This window comes from Rhinichthys klamathensis, unplaced genomic scaffold (assembly GCF_029890125.1).
Source record: "Rhinichthys klamathensis goyatoka isolate OS25496 unplaced genomic scaffold, OSU_Roscu_1.1 h1tg000023l_1, whole genome shotgun sequence".
Classification (NCBI taxonomy): Eukaryota; Metazoa; Chordata; class Actinopteri; order Cypriniformes; family Leuciscidae; genus Rhinichthys; species Rhinichthys klamathensis.
In genome coordinates this window covers 65,205-78,587 of record NW_026606574.1, presented here as the reverse complement: position 1 = coordinate 78,587, position 13,383 = coordinate 65,205, and the positions used below count along the sequence as shown (strand labels likewise).

The 13,383-nt window shown below is 37.5% G+C and overlaps 1 protein-coding gene across 1 annotated transcript in view; it reads right to left on the bottom strand.

Moving 5' to 3' along the window:
* The window catches only part of LOC130077435 (serine/threonine-protein kinase ULK4-like), a 143,932-nt gene that overhangs the window by 70,222 nt on the left and 60,327 nt on the right, over positions 1–13,383 (bottom strand). Inside the window, exon 10 of the mRNA XM_056242675.1 lies at positions 6,180–6,285. Within this exon, the coding sequence (XP_056098650.1) occupies positions 6,180–6,285 (106 nt within the window). The remainder of the gene's footprint in view (positions 1–6,179; positions 6,286–13,383) is intronic.

Here is a 13,383-nt window from a genome sequence, read left to right as displayed (position 1 = left end):
TTAAATTTTAAACGATAATACTAACCGTCAGTATATTTTATCATGGTTTATCGTGAAACCGGTAATCGTCCCATCCCTAAATACACATAAATAATATCGGCCGATATATCGGTATCGGACTTTTTTTTTACTCCCTAATATCGGTATCGGCATCGGCCCCCAAAAATCCATATCGGTCGGGCTCTATGTGTGCATTAAATCATAGCTGTCACATGATATGTGTATTTGTGTACTGTACTGTGAGCTTATACAAAACCACGTATAAAACATGTTTATTTTGTTGCATGCAATGGCGAATTACAGTGTGCATTTGTGGGAACCTTTGATGCTTTTAACTCAGACAGTGAAATAAAATTGACTGGATCAGAAGCCTTATTATATGATATTGGATATCATTGGATAGTTATGCTTAAAAAAATAATTTTACATGAAAGGGATAGTCCACCCAAAAATGAAAATTCTGTCATTATTTACTCACTCGCATGTCGTTCCAAACCTGTATGTCTTTCTTTCTTCTGCAGAACACAAAATAAGATATTTTTCAGTTCCAATTTCTCCCATTGCATGAACAACAAATACAACAGAAGTAAATACAAATAAATATCTTATTTTGAGGTCAGCAGAAAATAGAAAAATTTATTATCCCTTTAAATAGCTTCGGTGTTGCCTGCTACATTTTATTAGTAGCGAATAGTGTACATTTTTATAAGGTTAGCTTGACTAGTTAAAGGTGCTCTAAGCGATGTTGGGAGTCGTCACTTCTTGTTGACGTTCAAAGTATTGTCAAACAAAACGGAGGCTAGCTAGTTCACATCTAGCCAAGTCTAGTTCAAATCCCCGGATGTGTTCTTGAGGCGAGAATGTAGTTGTTTAAAGCTTGAATCTGTGGTGTATGTAGAAATATAGCGCCTATTTGAAAATGTAAAAAGTTGTGAGATCCAGGGGATCACCGGGCGCTCAGAACTTTGCCTACTTGGTATTGAGAAACAACCAGGGAGTATAAATACACAGGGAAACTTAATGACAGACAGCTGAATGTAATCAGTAACCAAGGAGACTAACTTAAGACTAAACTAAACTGAAGCACACCGGAATGAAATGAGCACAAAACACAACATAATCCTGACACTTCCACAGTCTGGGTTTCTTCTTCTTGCTTATTCCTTCTCCATCTGTTATCTTTCACCCCGACAAATCTCACCAATTATAAAACTCATCTTTCTCACTCTTTCCTCGTCTCAATCAACCCTCAACCCCCGCCGCAGCTCTCTTTATTTTCCTCACATTTTCTTGTTCTTTCTTCATCTCTCCCTAACTCCCTCCTTCACTTCTTGTATCTGCGTCCCGTGCCCATGCTCTCTTGCTCGCACCTAAAAGAACCAATTACGGTGTTTCCCCTCCCTTCTAGAGCGGAGCAGGACCGAGGTGGCTGGCATTAGCAAGATAGCGCTAATTGTAGGGGTTATATTTAGTGCTGGGTCAGAGCTTTCCGAGAGGAGGAGTGCTGATAACAATGGTGGCTGCATGAGATGGCTTGTAGATGACCCTGTGCTGTAAAAAAAAAACAGGTGTGGAGGGCAGGGTTTGTTGCGTCTGATCCCAGCCTGCAGCAGCCTGGTTCGCTTAGACACAAGAAGAGGTCCATGAGGGGTTGTTGTGATATGGGGAAGCGTGCTGTGCACAGATCTACCAGAAAAAAAAAAAAGCCATTACAGGCCTGTACTTATCTGGAAGGCTTCGGATGTGTGTGCGTATGTGAGTGCTTACGGTCAGCCTCGCTGCAGCTGACAGACAGGAACTAACCTGTGAAAAAAAATCCAGAATATGCACCTTCCCCCATAACAAAACTCATCAAGCGCTGACGTTTTGCATGGCAGACTTCATTCCTTTAAATATTCGTGTTCGTGTATATTTTTAGAGATAGAACGTTATGCAAATAGCTTAAGTTATTAATGGCTTACTGGCATGAAACCTATCTGAATGGTCAACTTGTACTTTACAGGTTACACAAAAACTATCAATTAAAATACATAAATATCAAATTTTCATGTTTGCTATATTAGTATATTGCTTTTTGTGGCAAGGGGGCGTGGTTTAGCGTTTGCTGCAGATGGACAGTGAGCTCGGGAGACGTGTGGTAAGGGACGCGCCTCCGGTTTACAAGATCTAACCGCTGTTATCATTTTGCAGTGAGTCAAGAGATGGGATAAAAAGCCTGTGATGTCTGGCTGCGGAGAGAGAGAGAGAACCTGCCACGAGAGCGAGCTGTGCTGGACTGAGTTGAAGCTGCTGATGAGCAAGTGTTTTGAGTTGATGTTGGAAAGAGCCATCGTGGCAAATTTATTTTGTGAATTAAGTTCGGACCCTGACTCCTCCTTTCCCTGAATCAATGAAACTGATATTGTCACACTTCCTTAGATATTATTCCTGAAAATGTATTTTTGTACATATTTAAATAGACTAATCATTTTATTGCATTATATAAGGCACTTCAACAGAGTTTTAATTTATATTTCTGTTGATAGTTCTGTGAGGAAAAGAAAAAAACTTGAACTGTGACCAGACAAAATAAAATGCATGACTTAATTACTTCTGTTTACAATTTTTATAACTACAGGTTTTTCTACAACGTGCTTACAACCAGGGCTTGACATTAACATCGGCCAAACCGCTAAATGCGGGTGCAGTGGCGTGTAACGTAGTCACTCCTACAAGCCACTTTGACGGGTTGAATTTTATAATATATATACATTTTTCAACTGTAGTCTTTTAAAAAGGCTACATATCGATACTGAAATATCTGAAACGCTTCAAATACTCATTTTCCGCAGAATAGATATACGATACCAGCTGCGCCTCTCATCTCTCAGACAGCGAGTTGACACACAAACCCGCCTCCCCTCACTCACATGTTTCTTTTGCTCCGGATGAATATTGTTGGTGTTATGGGCTTGAATTTCGGCGTGGGATTGCATGTATTACACATAATTTTACACATTCCTGCAGATTTTGTGCTCACACCCAAAGAGAGGGCACATAAAGCCGCCTCTCAGTACTAAATTGAGTTTTTTTTCGCTGCTTATTGCACTTAAACGGTCAAATACACACAAAATAATGTTGAAATGCCAGTCTTGGCGAGTATTCACGTAAACACAGTCAGTTATGTTTTAAGTGAACGTAAACTGTTGAGAAAGAGAACACACAGTGCATCAGGTCTTAAAGTGACAGCAGCCTAATATACTGCTGCCAAATTATGAGATATAAAACATATCTATATGGCCGTTTTTTCCTGTGGTATCGATGTCAAACTTGTGGCCAGTGAAAATGCTGAGTGGCTAGTAACTTTGGAAAACCACTAGCCACAGTGGCTGGTGAGCAAAAATAATTTCTGTCAAGCCCTGCTTACAACCTATTAGTTTAGTTTTGACTTAAAGGACCCATATTATTAAAAAATGAAATTTCCTGGCTTTTTTCATGATAACAGAGGTCTAGGGGCCTATGTTACTACCATATAAGTTTCAAAACAGTCAATCCACAGACAAATGCGAACAGCCTGCATAAAATAGCTGTGCCTTTTCACAAGCCGTTGTGACTTCCGTAAAAATGTGATGTCAGAACTACCCACCCCGAGCACTGCCCACCGTCTCTCCCTCCTTTTGCCCAACCCCCAGACAACATCGTTGCTGAGCAACAACAACACGGAAACATGTCGAGAAAAAGACCAGCACTCCCACGGGACCCAATGCAACAGAGTGCGGCGTGGGACTAGATTTGATGGCCGAGTGTGGGCGCAGGCGGTAAGGTACTCATGTGTGTGCGGGTTGTGGGAGAATAAAATGACTCGCGGGACTCCCGAAAAATAGAAATATCTAAAAATAAAACATCTAAAAACAAATAAATTGTTATTATAAATTGTTATTCATATGTTGCACAAAAGCAACAAGAAACTAAATAAAAACGATTTACAGGCCAGAACGAGTTTCTATTTATTACATGTTTGCAGCATTGAGCAATGTAGCCAATCACAGACATAGGCTATGTGTTGATTTCTTGAACACAATGGCCAATGAGATGCATTTAAGATAGAATCCACTCACCGCTCAAAATTGAGTTTTTGTTCAGTTCTGAATTCTGCATGCTGGCAAATCCTCTAAATTATAACAAACGAAGTGTTGACATTATGAAAGATTTATTGTGCAGTCAACTTCATTGATAATAACGGAGCTTTGTGAGATCGCGATGAACTGAGATGTCAGCTTTTTAGGAATTATTAAGGGAGCGCACTTTGTGCTATTTCTGTCATGCCAAACCATGCGCGCAGTAGCCTAATGCTTGCTTTTATGTTAAATTAACAGTGGTTTGTAAATGTTTATGCTATAATAACAAATAATTTATCACTAACATTACAGGTGTTTTATTTACCTTACTTGTGAGCATCACCAAGCCACAGCAGGCTACAGCAAACATGACCCTAGTTACTTGTGGCCGTGCGTCACTCAGAAAACAAGACCAATCAGAAGAGAGACTCATGAATATTAATTAGACAGGCCAAAATCGACCTGTTCTTGGCAGAGCTCCTGAGAAAGGAGCTGTAAAAATATAATGAAATGGTTTTGTTACTTATACCGCAAATACATATTCTTAAGGACATCAAAACCTAAAATAAAACTTCAGAAGGGTGTACAATATTGGGCCTTTAAGAACAAATTGAGCAACCAAATTATATACAAACTTAATAGTTAGAAACTAAATAGTAGTTACTTAGCAAATTTAGTGCGATAAACATTTAATTTGTAATGAATATTGCAAATGTGTCTGTTCATAAAAACATGACCATTCACATGCCATCAATGCGACAGATATTTTTTTTCACCGCCAGGATGTTCGCTAACAGTATACCGCTGTTCAGATATTTCAAACTTTATTTTAGACCGAAAAAGAAGTATAAAAGAAGGAACTATAGAAAGAACTACGTCATAAATATATAAGGACCTTTAAAAAATAAAAATGGCCACCAAGACCTGCACTTGTGGCAAAAAGTTTCTAAGTAGCAGCTATGAGATGTTACATGTTTATCATTTTGCAATCCAAATTTTCTAAATATTCGCAATATGATTTTTGGACCAAATCCTGAAGTTATAGTCCGAATTATAACCATAAAATCTGATTTGGTTGAAAATAATTTTGTTAAAGGAACAAGGATGCAGAACCAGTGACATGTTTTGCTTGGTAAACTAATTTTCACCCGTCCCAGCTACAGCTCTCTTTCTGAGGTGAGTGCTAAGAACGTGTTACTTAACGTAGTCAACGTGAATCTCACCTTCTCTAGAACCACATGAGCACGTAAGTGTGAACCGACACACTTTTTTTTTTACCAAGGTGCCCCCCTCTTCAAACCATGTTGAATGTGAAGTGTGTGTGTGAATCTGACTCATCTCCTTTTGAAAAAACACAAACACGACACACACAAACACACACCCCCGCACACTTCAGCGTCCATCTCGCCCTAGCGTGCGGCGAAGACAGGCATGCGGGTCCAAAACTGTCAACATAAGTAAGGCTATAGGAATCCATTACTCAATAATTCAGCACAGGGAGCTGAAAGCGTCAGGGTGAGACTGGGCATTCACACGGCAGGCTGGGGGGAATAAAAAAAAAGAACGAAAAAAAAAAAACAGCCTTGCATGCTCATGAACAGAGAGACAACAGACAGAAAATTGTGCAGATGAGAGAATGAGTAGAGGCTAGATAGCACCAGATGAAAACAGAAGGAGAGAGGCGGCTTTTTAAGATGCCCAAGCCTGGACGGTGGGTGATATGAGGGCTAGAGGGGTGGGACACTAAGTATATGTGGGCTAACGGGCCACCACACAAGCGTCCATGCTGATAAAAGCAGCAGTATCTGGTGAAAGCCCTTTAAAAAGGCAGCTGAACACCCTCCCCCTCCATCAGAGTCACACGCGAGAGTCAGACAGCAAGATGAGAGCAATAAGGGTCTGGTAATGGAATGAAAACACTCCAAAACAAAACAAGGGCAGCTCTCTGAATGCAGGCCCTTTTCATGTGCGTGGCAGTGTCTGGGTGAAAAGACTGTGTGGGTTTGTGCTTTCTGGTTCAGAGACAGGCTAAAAACCACAGGGCCGATATATCAAAGCATGTGATGTTCAGATGCACAGTACCTTGCTTGTAGAACGGTCGGAGGTCCGTGCCCTTCTGCCCAATCAAATTGCTGAGGAGAGCCATGGCGTTCTGCATCATGCCGCCAACTGTGTTATTCTGGTGCTCCTAAAAAAAAGAGAACATCTTATTAAAATCTCCAAAAAAAAAAAAAAAAAAAAAAAAATGTTATAAAATGTTACAACCAGTTTGGATGAAGACGTTTTGAATGAATCAAAGCTCTGTGTAAATTAGTGGATTTAACTGTGACCACGTATAACCTGAATTCTACACAGTTTGAATTGTTTATTAGTGGATCTTGCTGAATCTTGCTGGATCTTACTAGATCCGTCATTATGTGACAGGAAGCTCGCGCTCCAGACTGCCATTAGTGCACGATTACAGGTAATAATGTTGTAAATAATGTTCAGTTTCTTGCACAGACCAATCGGTTCGCTACATAAGGCCTTAATGTATCGTCAGGAGCCATGGGTATTAATTTTGTTGTCATTGCATGTGTTTTTTTTTTTACCCTCAAAGTGACAGTAGCCATTGACTTGCATTATACATAATCACCAAGAACCACGGTTTCAGCTAAAAATCCTCTTTACTGTTCAACTGAAGAAAAAAAGTCACCTACATCTTGAATGACCTGAGGGTGAGTAAATTAACAGCAAATTTTCATTTTTGGGTGAACTATTAAAATGACAATATTTTTGAGTTTATTTGTTTTAATACAAAAGAAGAACCAGAGGTATTATCTTAAATATTGTCTCGGACCTTGGAGTGAAAAAAGTTGAGCCACTGTTTTAAATGATCAGGCTGGGTGGATGATACAGTAAATGCGGCAACAACAACAAAGAAATTATCCACAGATTCACATTGAAGAAAGAATCATATATTGACCTGAATGACACATGACTTGGGGGAGCAATGAAGGGTGTTATGGAATACTAAGTACAGATTACAGATTAGTATTTAGGGACTGTAATCTAATTATACTGTATTTTTTAGCAAATAAAGTTGTCTAAAAAGGTTACAGACACTGACTATTAATTACATTCCAAATACTAATCACATATAAAATGGGTTACACACAGTTTGAAAGTAATATTTTATCAAATTCATAAAATAAAACATGAATCACGACCATACATCTCTAGTGCGACAGAGGTATGCAAGGTTAAGTGCAATATGTTGAGTGGAAAAATTCAAAAGTTTTCTGTGAAATGTAAGTTCTTCATTACAGAACGTTCAACCCCTGTAAGTTCAACAGTGATTTGGAATTTATCATAGAATGAGACTCACAATGATGAGGTACACACAAGCAGACGTATCTGCACACATACAGTATACAGTACATGTAACACAAGCAATGCACAAAACATCATTCAAACACGCACACATACATTGGTTTCAAGCAATTTGTCCTCTGGTTTGAAAGTGTTTGTAGGTTTTAGAAAGTAACATGAAAGCAATTTGAAATCTGATCACATTTTCAATAAAGTAATAGAGTAACATAATTTGTATTATTATTAATACTAATACTAATATATAATAAAAACAATATTATTATTAAACATTATTACATTTCTAAAATACTAATATCATTAATGCTATTTTAAAAATGTGTTTTAAAGTATTTAGTGATCAGTAACGGTTAATCAAATAGTGGATTATTTTTTAAGAGTTATTTATCAAAAGGCATCTTTACACAGATGATGTAAGGCGGCTCTGTGCCTGCTCAAATTCTGAGAAATAATAATGCATAAAAGCCAGACTAAATTATGCCCCCCTTAGCCCCTAAAAGTATACTATTCAAATGCATGTATGTCACCTCTGAGCAGCATTAAACAGTCTGTGTACAGACACCTACAGTAAATACCACTTTCAGAGGCACGTCTGTGCCAACTATTTATTCTAGTTTTATTTACTTATGTATAATTGGTTACTTGTATTGCTGTTGCCACCATTTTGTAAACTAAATAAGCCACTCAAGAATATGCAGTACAATGATTTTAGCATGGTTCGTAATTTTGGCATTTAATCCCCAAAACCATGATAAAATCACTGAAACATAAGCCTTGCTCATCGCTTTAATCCAGGACTATATAGCACTTCCAATGAGGCAAACAATGTCTGCTATAAAACCAGCAAAAGGAAAAAGTGCTTCCACTCTTGTGTAGCCGTCTACTATTTTCAGGAGTGGAGAGTGAATCTAACCAGAGAGGGCAGAGGTGCTGCCAGATAGAGAGAGACAAGGCTCTGCCCTTCTCATCTCTCCCCCAGGGTGGACACCCGAGGCTGGGTGAGGCCAACAGGGGGAGCTGGCTAAGGCCGGAGGTGTAGGGACGGTGTTGTCTAGGTCTTTCCACTCTAGGGTCAAAGACACTGTCTAATCCTGCAGCGAGCTCAGGTCCAGGGGCCGATTAAAAACATGATAAACAGACAAAGAAGAGCAGAAAGAAGGCAGAAGGAGGAGGGGGAAAATCGATGGGGGTTTTAATTAGAGGTCTGAGTGAGGCTTGGGAGGGAAAGAGAGAGCGAGAAAGGGAGATAAAGAGAGAGAAAGAGTGGTCTGGCCAACTCTACTGGCTGACAGGCAGCTAGAGAAGGGTATCTCTGTCTCAGGGGAATCTCCGAGCCCCTCCACAGGCTGTGCAAGAATTTTCAAGGCCTGGAATCATTACTTTTTCCACTTTATTTCCGCACGGAGCCTCGGGAGAGGAGTGGAGGGGTCGTGCATTCATCAGGAACCTTCAGTCCATACATAAATATAGTACACACACACACACACACACTGCAGGAGAGACAATGAGGAAACGTTTAATATTGGGAGTGTGCTGAAAATAGCCTGTTTCACAAAACCAGTTCATCTTGATGTCACAGGCTACGTGTCTACATTAATCCGGATACATTTGAAAACACGACAAGTTTTGGCCTTTTGGGCCAAAGTGGACACATTTGAAAATGCCGTTTTCTCATTGTAGTGTGGACTGTGACAAAGCTATTCAAAGACGATGACGCGTTTAGTCATGTAATGTATATTACACCTATAGATATCTATGGTTATACCAACATGTGTCAGCTATGTGCTATTCACTTAATTCAGTTGGTTAAGATAAGACTTTGTACAATCTCCATATAACATTCCTGCAAAGATGACAGGAAACTGCTGTCTTGCATCAAAAGTGGTCAGTTGTGTACCATACATGGGATTGCAATTGAGTCCGACTTGGATGGACTGGACTTTCTAAATTGTGCTGGATAATAAATTGAATCAACAGTGTATGGACTTGAGCTTAACGATACCACTATTGCCTTCTGTAGAGTTTCTTATAGCTGAATTAAGCTTGATTCATAATATAATGAACTTTGCACTGTTATTGAACCAAATTGGATCAACACTGAACTCACTTAAGCTGAATAATGAGACCATTATCTTTGGTTAACCTTCTTTAATGTTAAACTGAGTTTGCCTCATAACTAATGAACTTCGCAACATCCACATTAAATAGAATCAACATTGAACTAATTGAGCTGAATAATAAACTAGGTCTTCCCGCTAACAGTCGAGTAAATGTTAGTCGATGAGAAAATGCTTAGTCAACCAAACTGTAATTAGTTGGTTAGTCACAGGAGAAAAAAAACAAACAAACACAGGAAGTGGCGAAGTCAAGCAGTCCGTGAGGGACAGATCATAAACACGGCTGGTTCTTGTGGTAATTACAGTATGTCGGGCCGGAAATCCAAATGTTTGCATATTTCAAAACATGGCTAATCATTTGAAACATATAAGTAGCAGCCTAACGTTAGCCGCCACATGGCCGCTCGCCCTAACATTATCATTAACCTAGATAAATGTGCACTATTATTAGACGCATATCCAAGTGTTCGTGTGGAAGATAAATTAGTACAGCACTTACTAAATGATGTTTAACTTAACTTGCTTTTCTCTGTATAGGCGCATCCACTATACTGCGGAGATGACAATCAGAGTCGTCAACTTCATCTTTGCAGCCGACACTGATTATTGAGTAGTTTATTGATCAATTATTTAGGGCTGCACGATTAATCATAATGAAACTGCACTGACATGCTGCGCAATACAAATAATCGCAGCCTTTGCGATTTCATAATGATTAATTGTGCAGCCCTAAATTTATAATTTTTTCTGAAACATTCATAATCATTACTTTTGCTGCACTGCGGAAAGCTTTATGATTGCTCTTGATTTATATTTAAAGGCTCATTATGGTTTAGTACTTTTCTGTAATGTTAGCAATTTCACATAGCCTATGTAAAAAAAATGATTGTGATATTAAAGGTAAACGACTGAAAAAATGCTACGGTACAAATCTGTTGTTAACAGTAAATTTCCTTATATGTATCAGACCTGCAAACTCACAAATGGTGAAAAAGGCGACAAGTTTACGAATGAAATACTTGTAGGGGGCCTGGGGGCATTGGCCCGCAGGGGAATTTCTGCGTGTGATTTGAACAAGTAAACAAAGCATTCTGATGCACTCTGACAAGAAAATAAAGTACAAAAAATAATAATAAAAAAATCGATTCACAAGCTTGCGATTCGATTTCGATTTGATATTGATTAATTTGGGGCCTAGGTACAGTACAGCAAATTTCCTCAGAAAAAAAAAAATCTATCAACTAATCCATCATCCACTGGTTCATCATTATAATATTAAAGGTTAATTACACACAAGGTTTTTATAATTACATTATAATAATTTTTTAATAACATAATTGTGTTTCTACTCGTTTTTTTTCATATAAACATTTAAATGGTGGCTGTCATAAAACGGATTTATTCAAACATTAAATATTTAAGACCAGGTTAAGTAAACTACAATGCATATATTTACACAGAGAGGAGTATTTTGCTAAATATATGCACTAAGTTCATTTTTCTAGACGACTAATGAGTTTTTGGACATTGAATTGCTTTTCTGAGGTAAATGTAAAGTTATATGACATTGTTTACAAGAGGTTACTTGCAGATCAATACATATTAAGTGTCTGCATAATCTTGGCTACTCGACAAATCACAATAATTCATAATGCATACTCTAAATCAACATGCACCAATGCTAAATTTGCAATATACTGTAATCATCATGTTCACAACTTGTAATAATTACCTTCAATGAGCTCACTGTTTCTGCCTAACTGCGTGATTTGTAGATGTATATTTCTGAAACGCATTACTTGGACACAGTCACCTCTGATAACAGATTACTCTACATTGTAAAGTAGACACATGCATTTTCCGCAAAGCTGCTTTGAAACGATGTGTATTGTGAAAAGCGCTATACGAATAAATGTGAATTGAATCGAAATGAATCATGATGTCAGACTGAGTCTAGTATCATATGCCCCACATATTTTGAGCAAAAGGATGGAGTAAATAAAATGGCAAAATAAGTATTATTTTATTAGGGTATCTGTACTTTTACTTTTTATTTTTTTTATACACAGCTGATGCGAATTCTCCGCCCCCTCGTCAATATCAGGACCTCGTCAGTATTTCTTTCACCCTTTTATTGACGGACAGTGTTAGATTGTGTGAGAGATTATTTGCTCCAAGTGAGAATGTTAGTGTGAAATTGAACACAGTATTGTCAATGTTGTTTTCAATAAAAAAAACATTTGCACAAAGCAAGCCGATCCACTTTTCCATGTTGATAAGAGCATTAAAATGAGAAAAAATAATGGGACAAAATGAAATCAAGAGACATTTAGAATAGATTAAAATGTGCGATTAATTGTGATTAATCGCGAGTTAACTATGACATTAATGCGATTAATCGCGAGTTACTATGACATTAAAGCGATTAATCGCGATTAAATATTTTTATCGTTTGACAGCACTAATATATATATATATATATATATATATATATATATATATATATATATATATATATATATATTTTATTTTTTTATTTGAGGTATGACTAATGGTTTTTATATTCCCCTGGTGTGATACACTATATTAAAGAGGACATATTCAGAACACTGTCTTACACTTCCATCTATTACTACATTAAAAACAGCCTCCTTTTATTGACAAGAAGAGCTAAAAGCTTTAAGTGCACTTTTCTTGCTCAGAAAGTGTGGCTGCGAGTACATCTCAGCTCTCAAGAACATTCATGTTTTTTCTTTCTTTCTGTCCAATCTATAGTGACAGGTCACATTCAACAGAAAGCCGTGGCAGTACAAACAGTGTTGGAGTAATTCATTAAAGTTTCCCCTCTATGATACTATACAATGACACTACAATGATGAAAAGAACTCTTTCTTTCTTTAAATAGTTCTTGGTTACCTTGACATTTAACTGACTAGAGTAAATAATTTAACAAAGTCAAATAACTCACAGGATTTTCATACATCCTTTCAAATAATCTCTTGGTTGTGCAGTTAAACTACACACACCAGGTCAAATGTGCTCAATTATCAGCAATGGTTCTTATTATTACCAATGTTGAAAACACTCTTTGCAGTTTCATATCTTTGATGAAAAGAAAGTTCAAATGACAAGTTCAAAAACCAGCATTAAAAAAAAAAAAAAAAAAAAAAAAAGTCTATAGTAACATTATAAATGTCTATACTGTCACTTTAGATGAATTTATAGTGTCCTTGCCGAATAAAAGTATTCTTTAATTAATTCATTATTATTATTGTTTTAAATCTTACTTACCCCAAACTTTAGATAATAAGAAATATATCTTAGGATCCTGTGACTGAAGACTGGAGTAATGAATGATGATGTTTTTAAATAAATATACTAAAATAGAAATGTTCTTTTAAAATTGTAACAATATTTCACAATATTACTGTTTTTACTGTATTTTTCATCAAATAAATGCAGACTTGGTGAGCATAATAGACTTTTTCAAGCTCATTAAAACTGTTGACCAACTCTCTGGTTGACACGTGAGTTGTATAATTGCAGACTGATTCCTAGCATAATCTTCGTAGAGCTGAATAGGCTGGAATATACGTTAAACAACTCATCCTTTGTCATCAGTATTAGTCTTTTTTCTGTTGAAAGTTTCGACCAATAAGGCGCTTTGGGATTTGGGATACACAGAGAAGACTCGCCTCAGCACATTTACACAATTCAAATGTTCGGTAAGCGCTAATCCCTTCGCTTGTTACAGCAAACAGGCCCACACCTCTGTGTGGAGGGCAGATTGTGAACTGGAA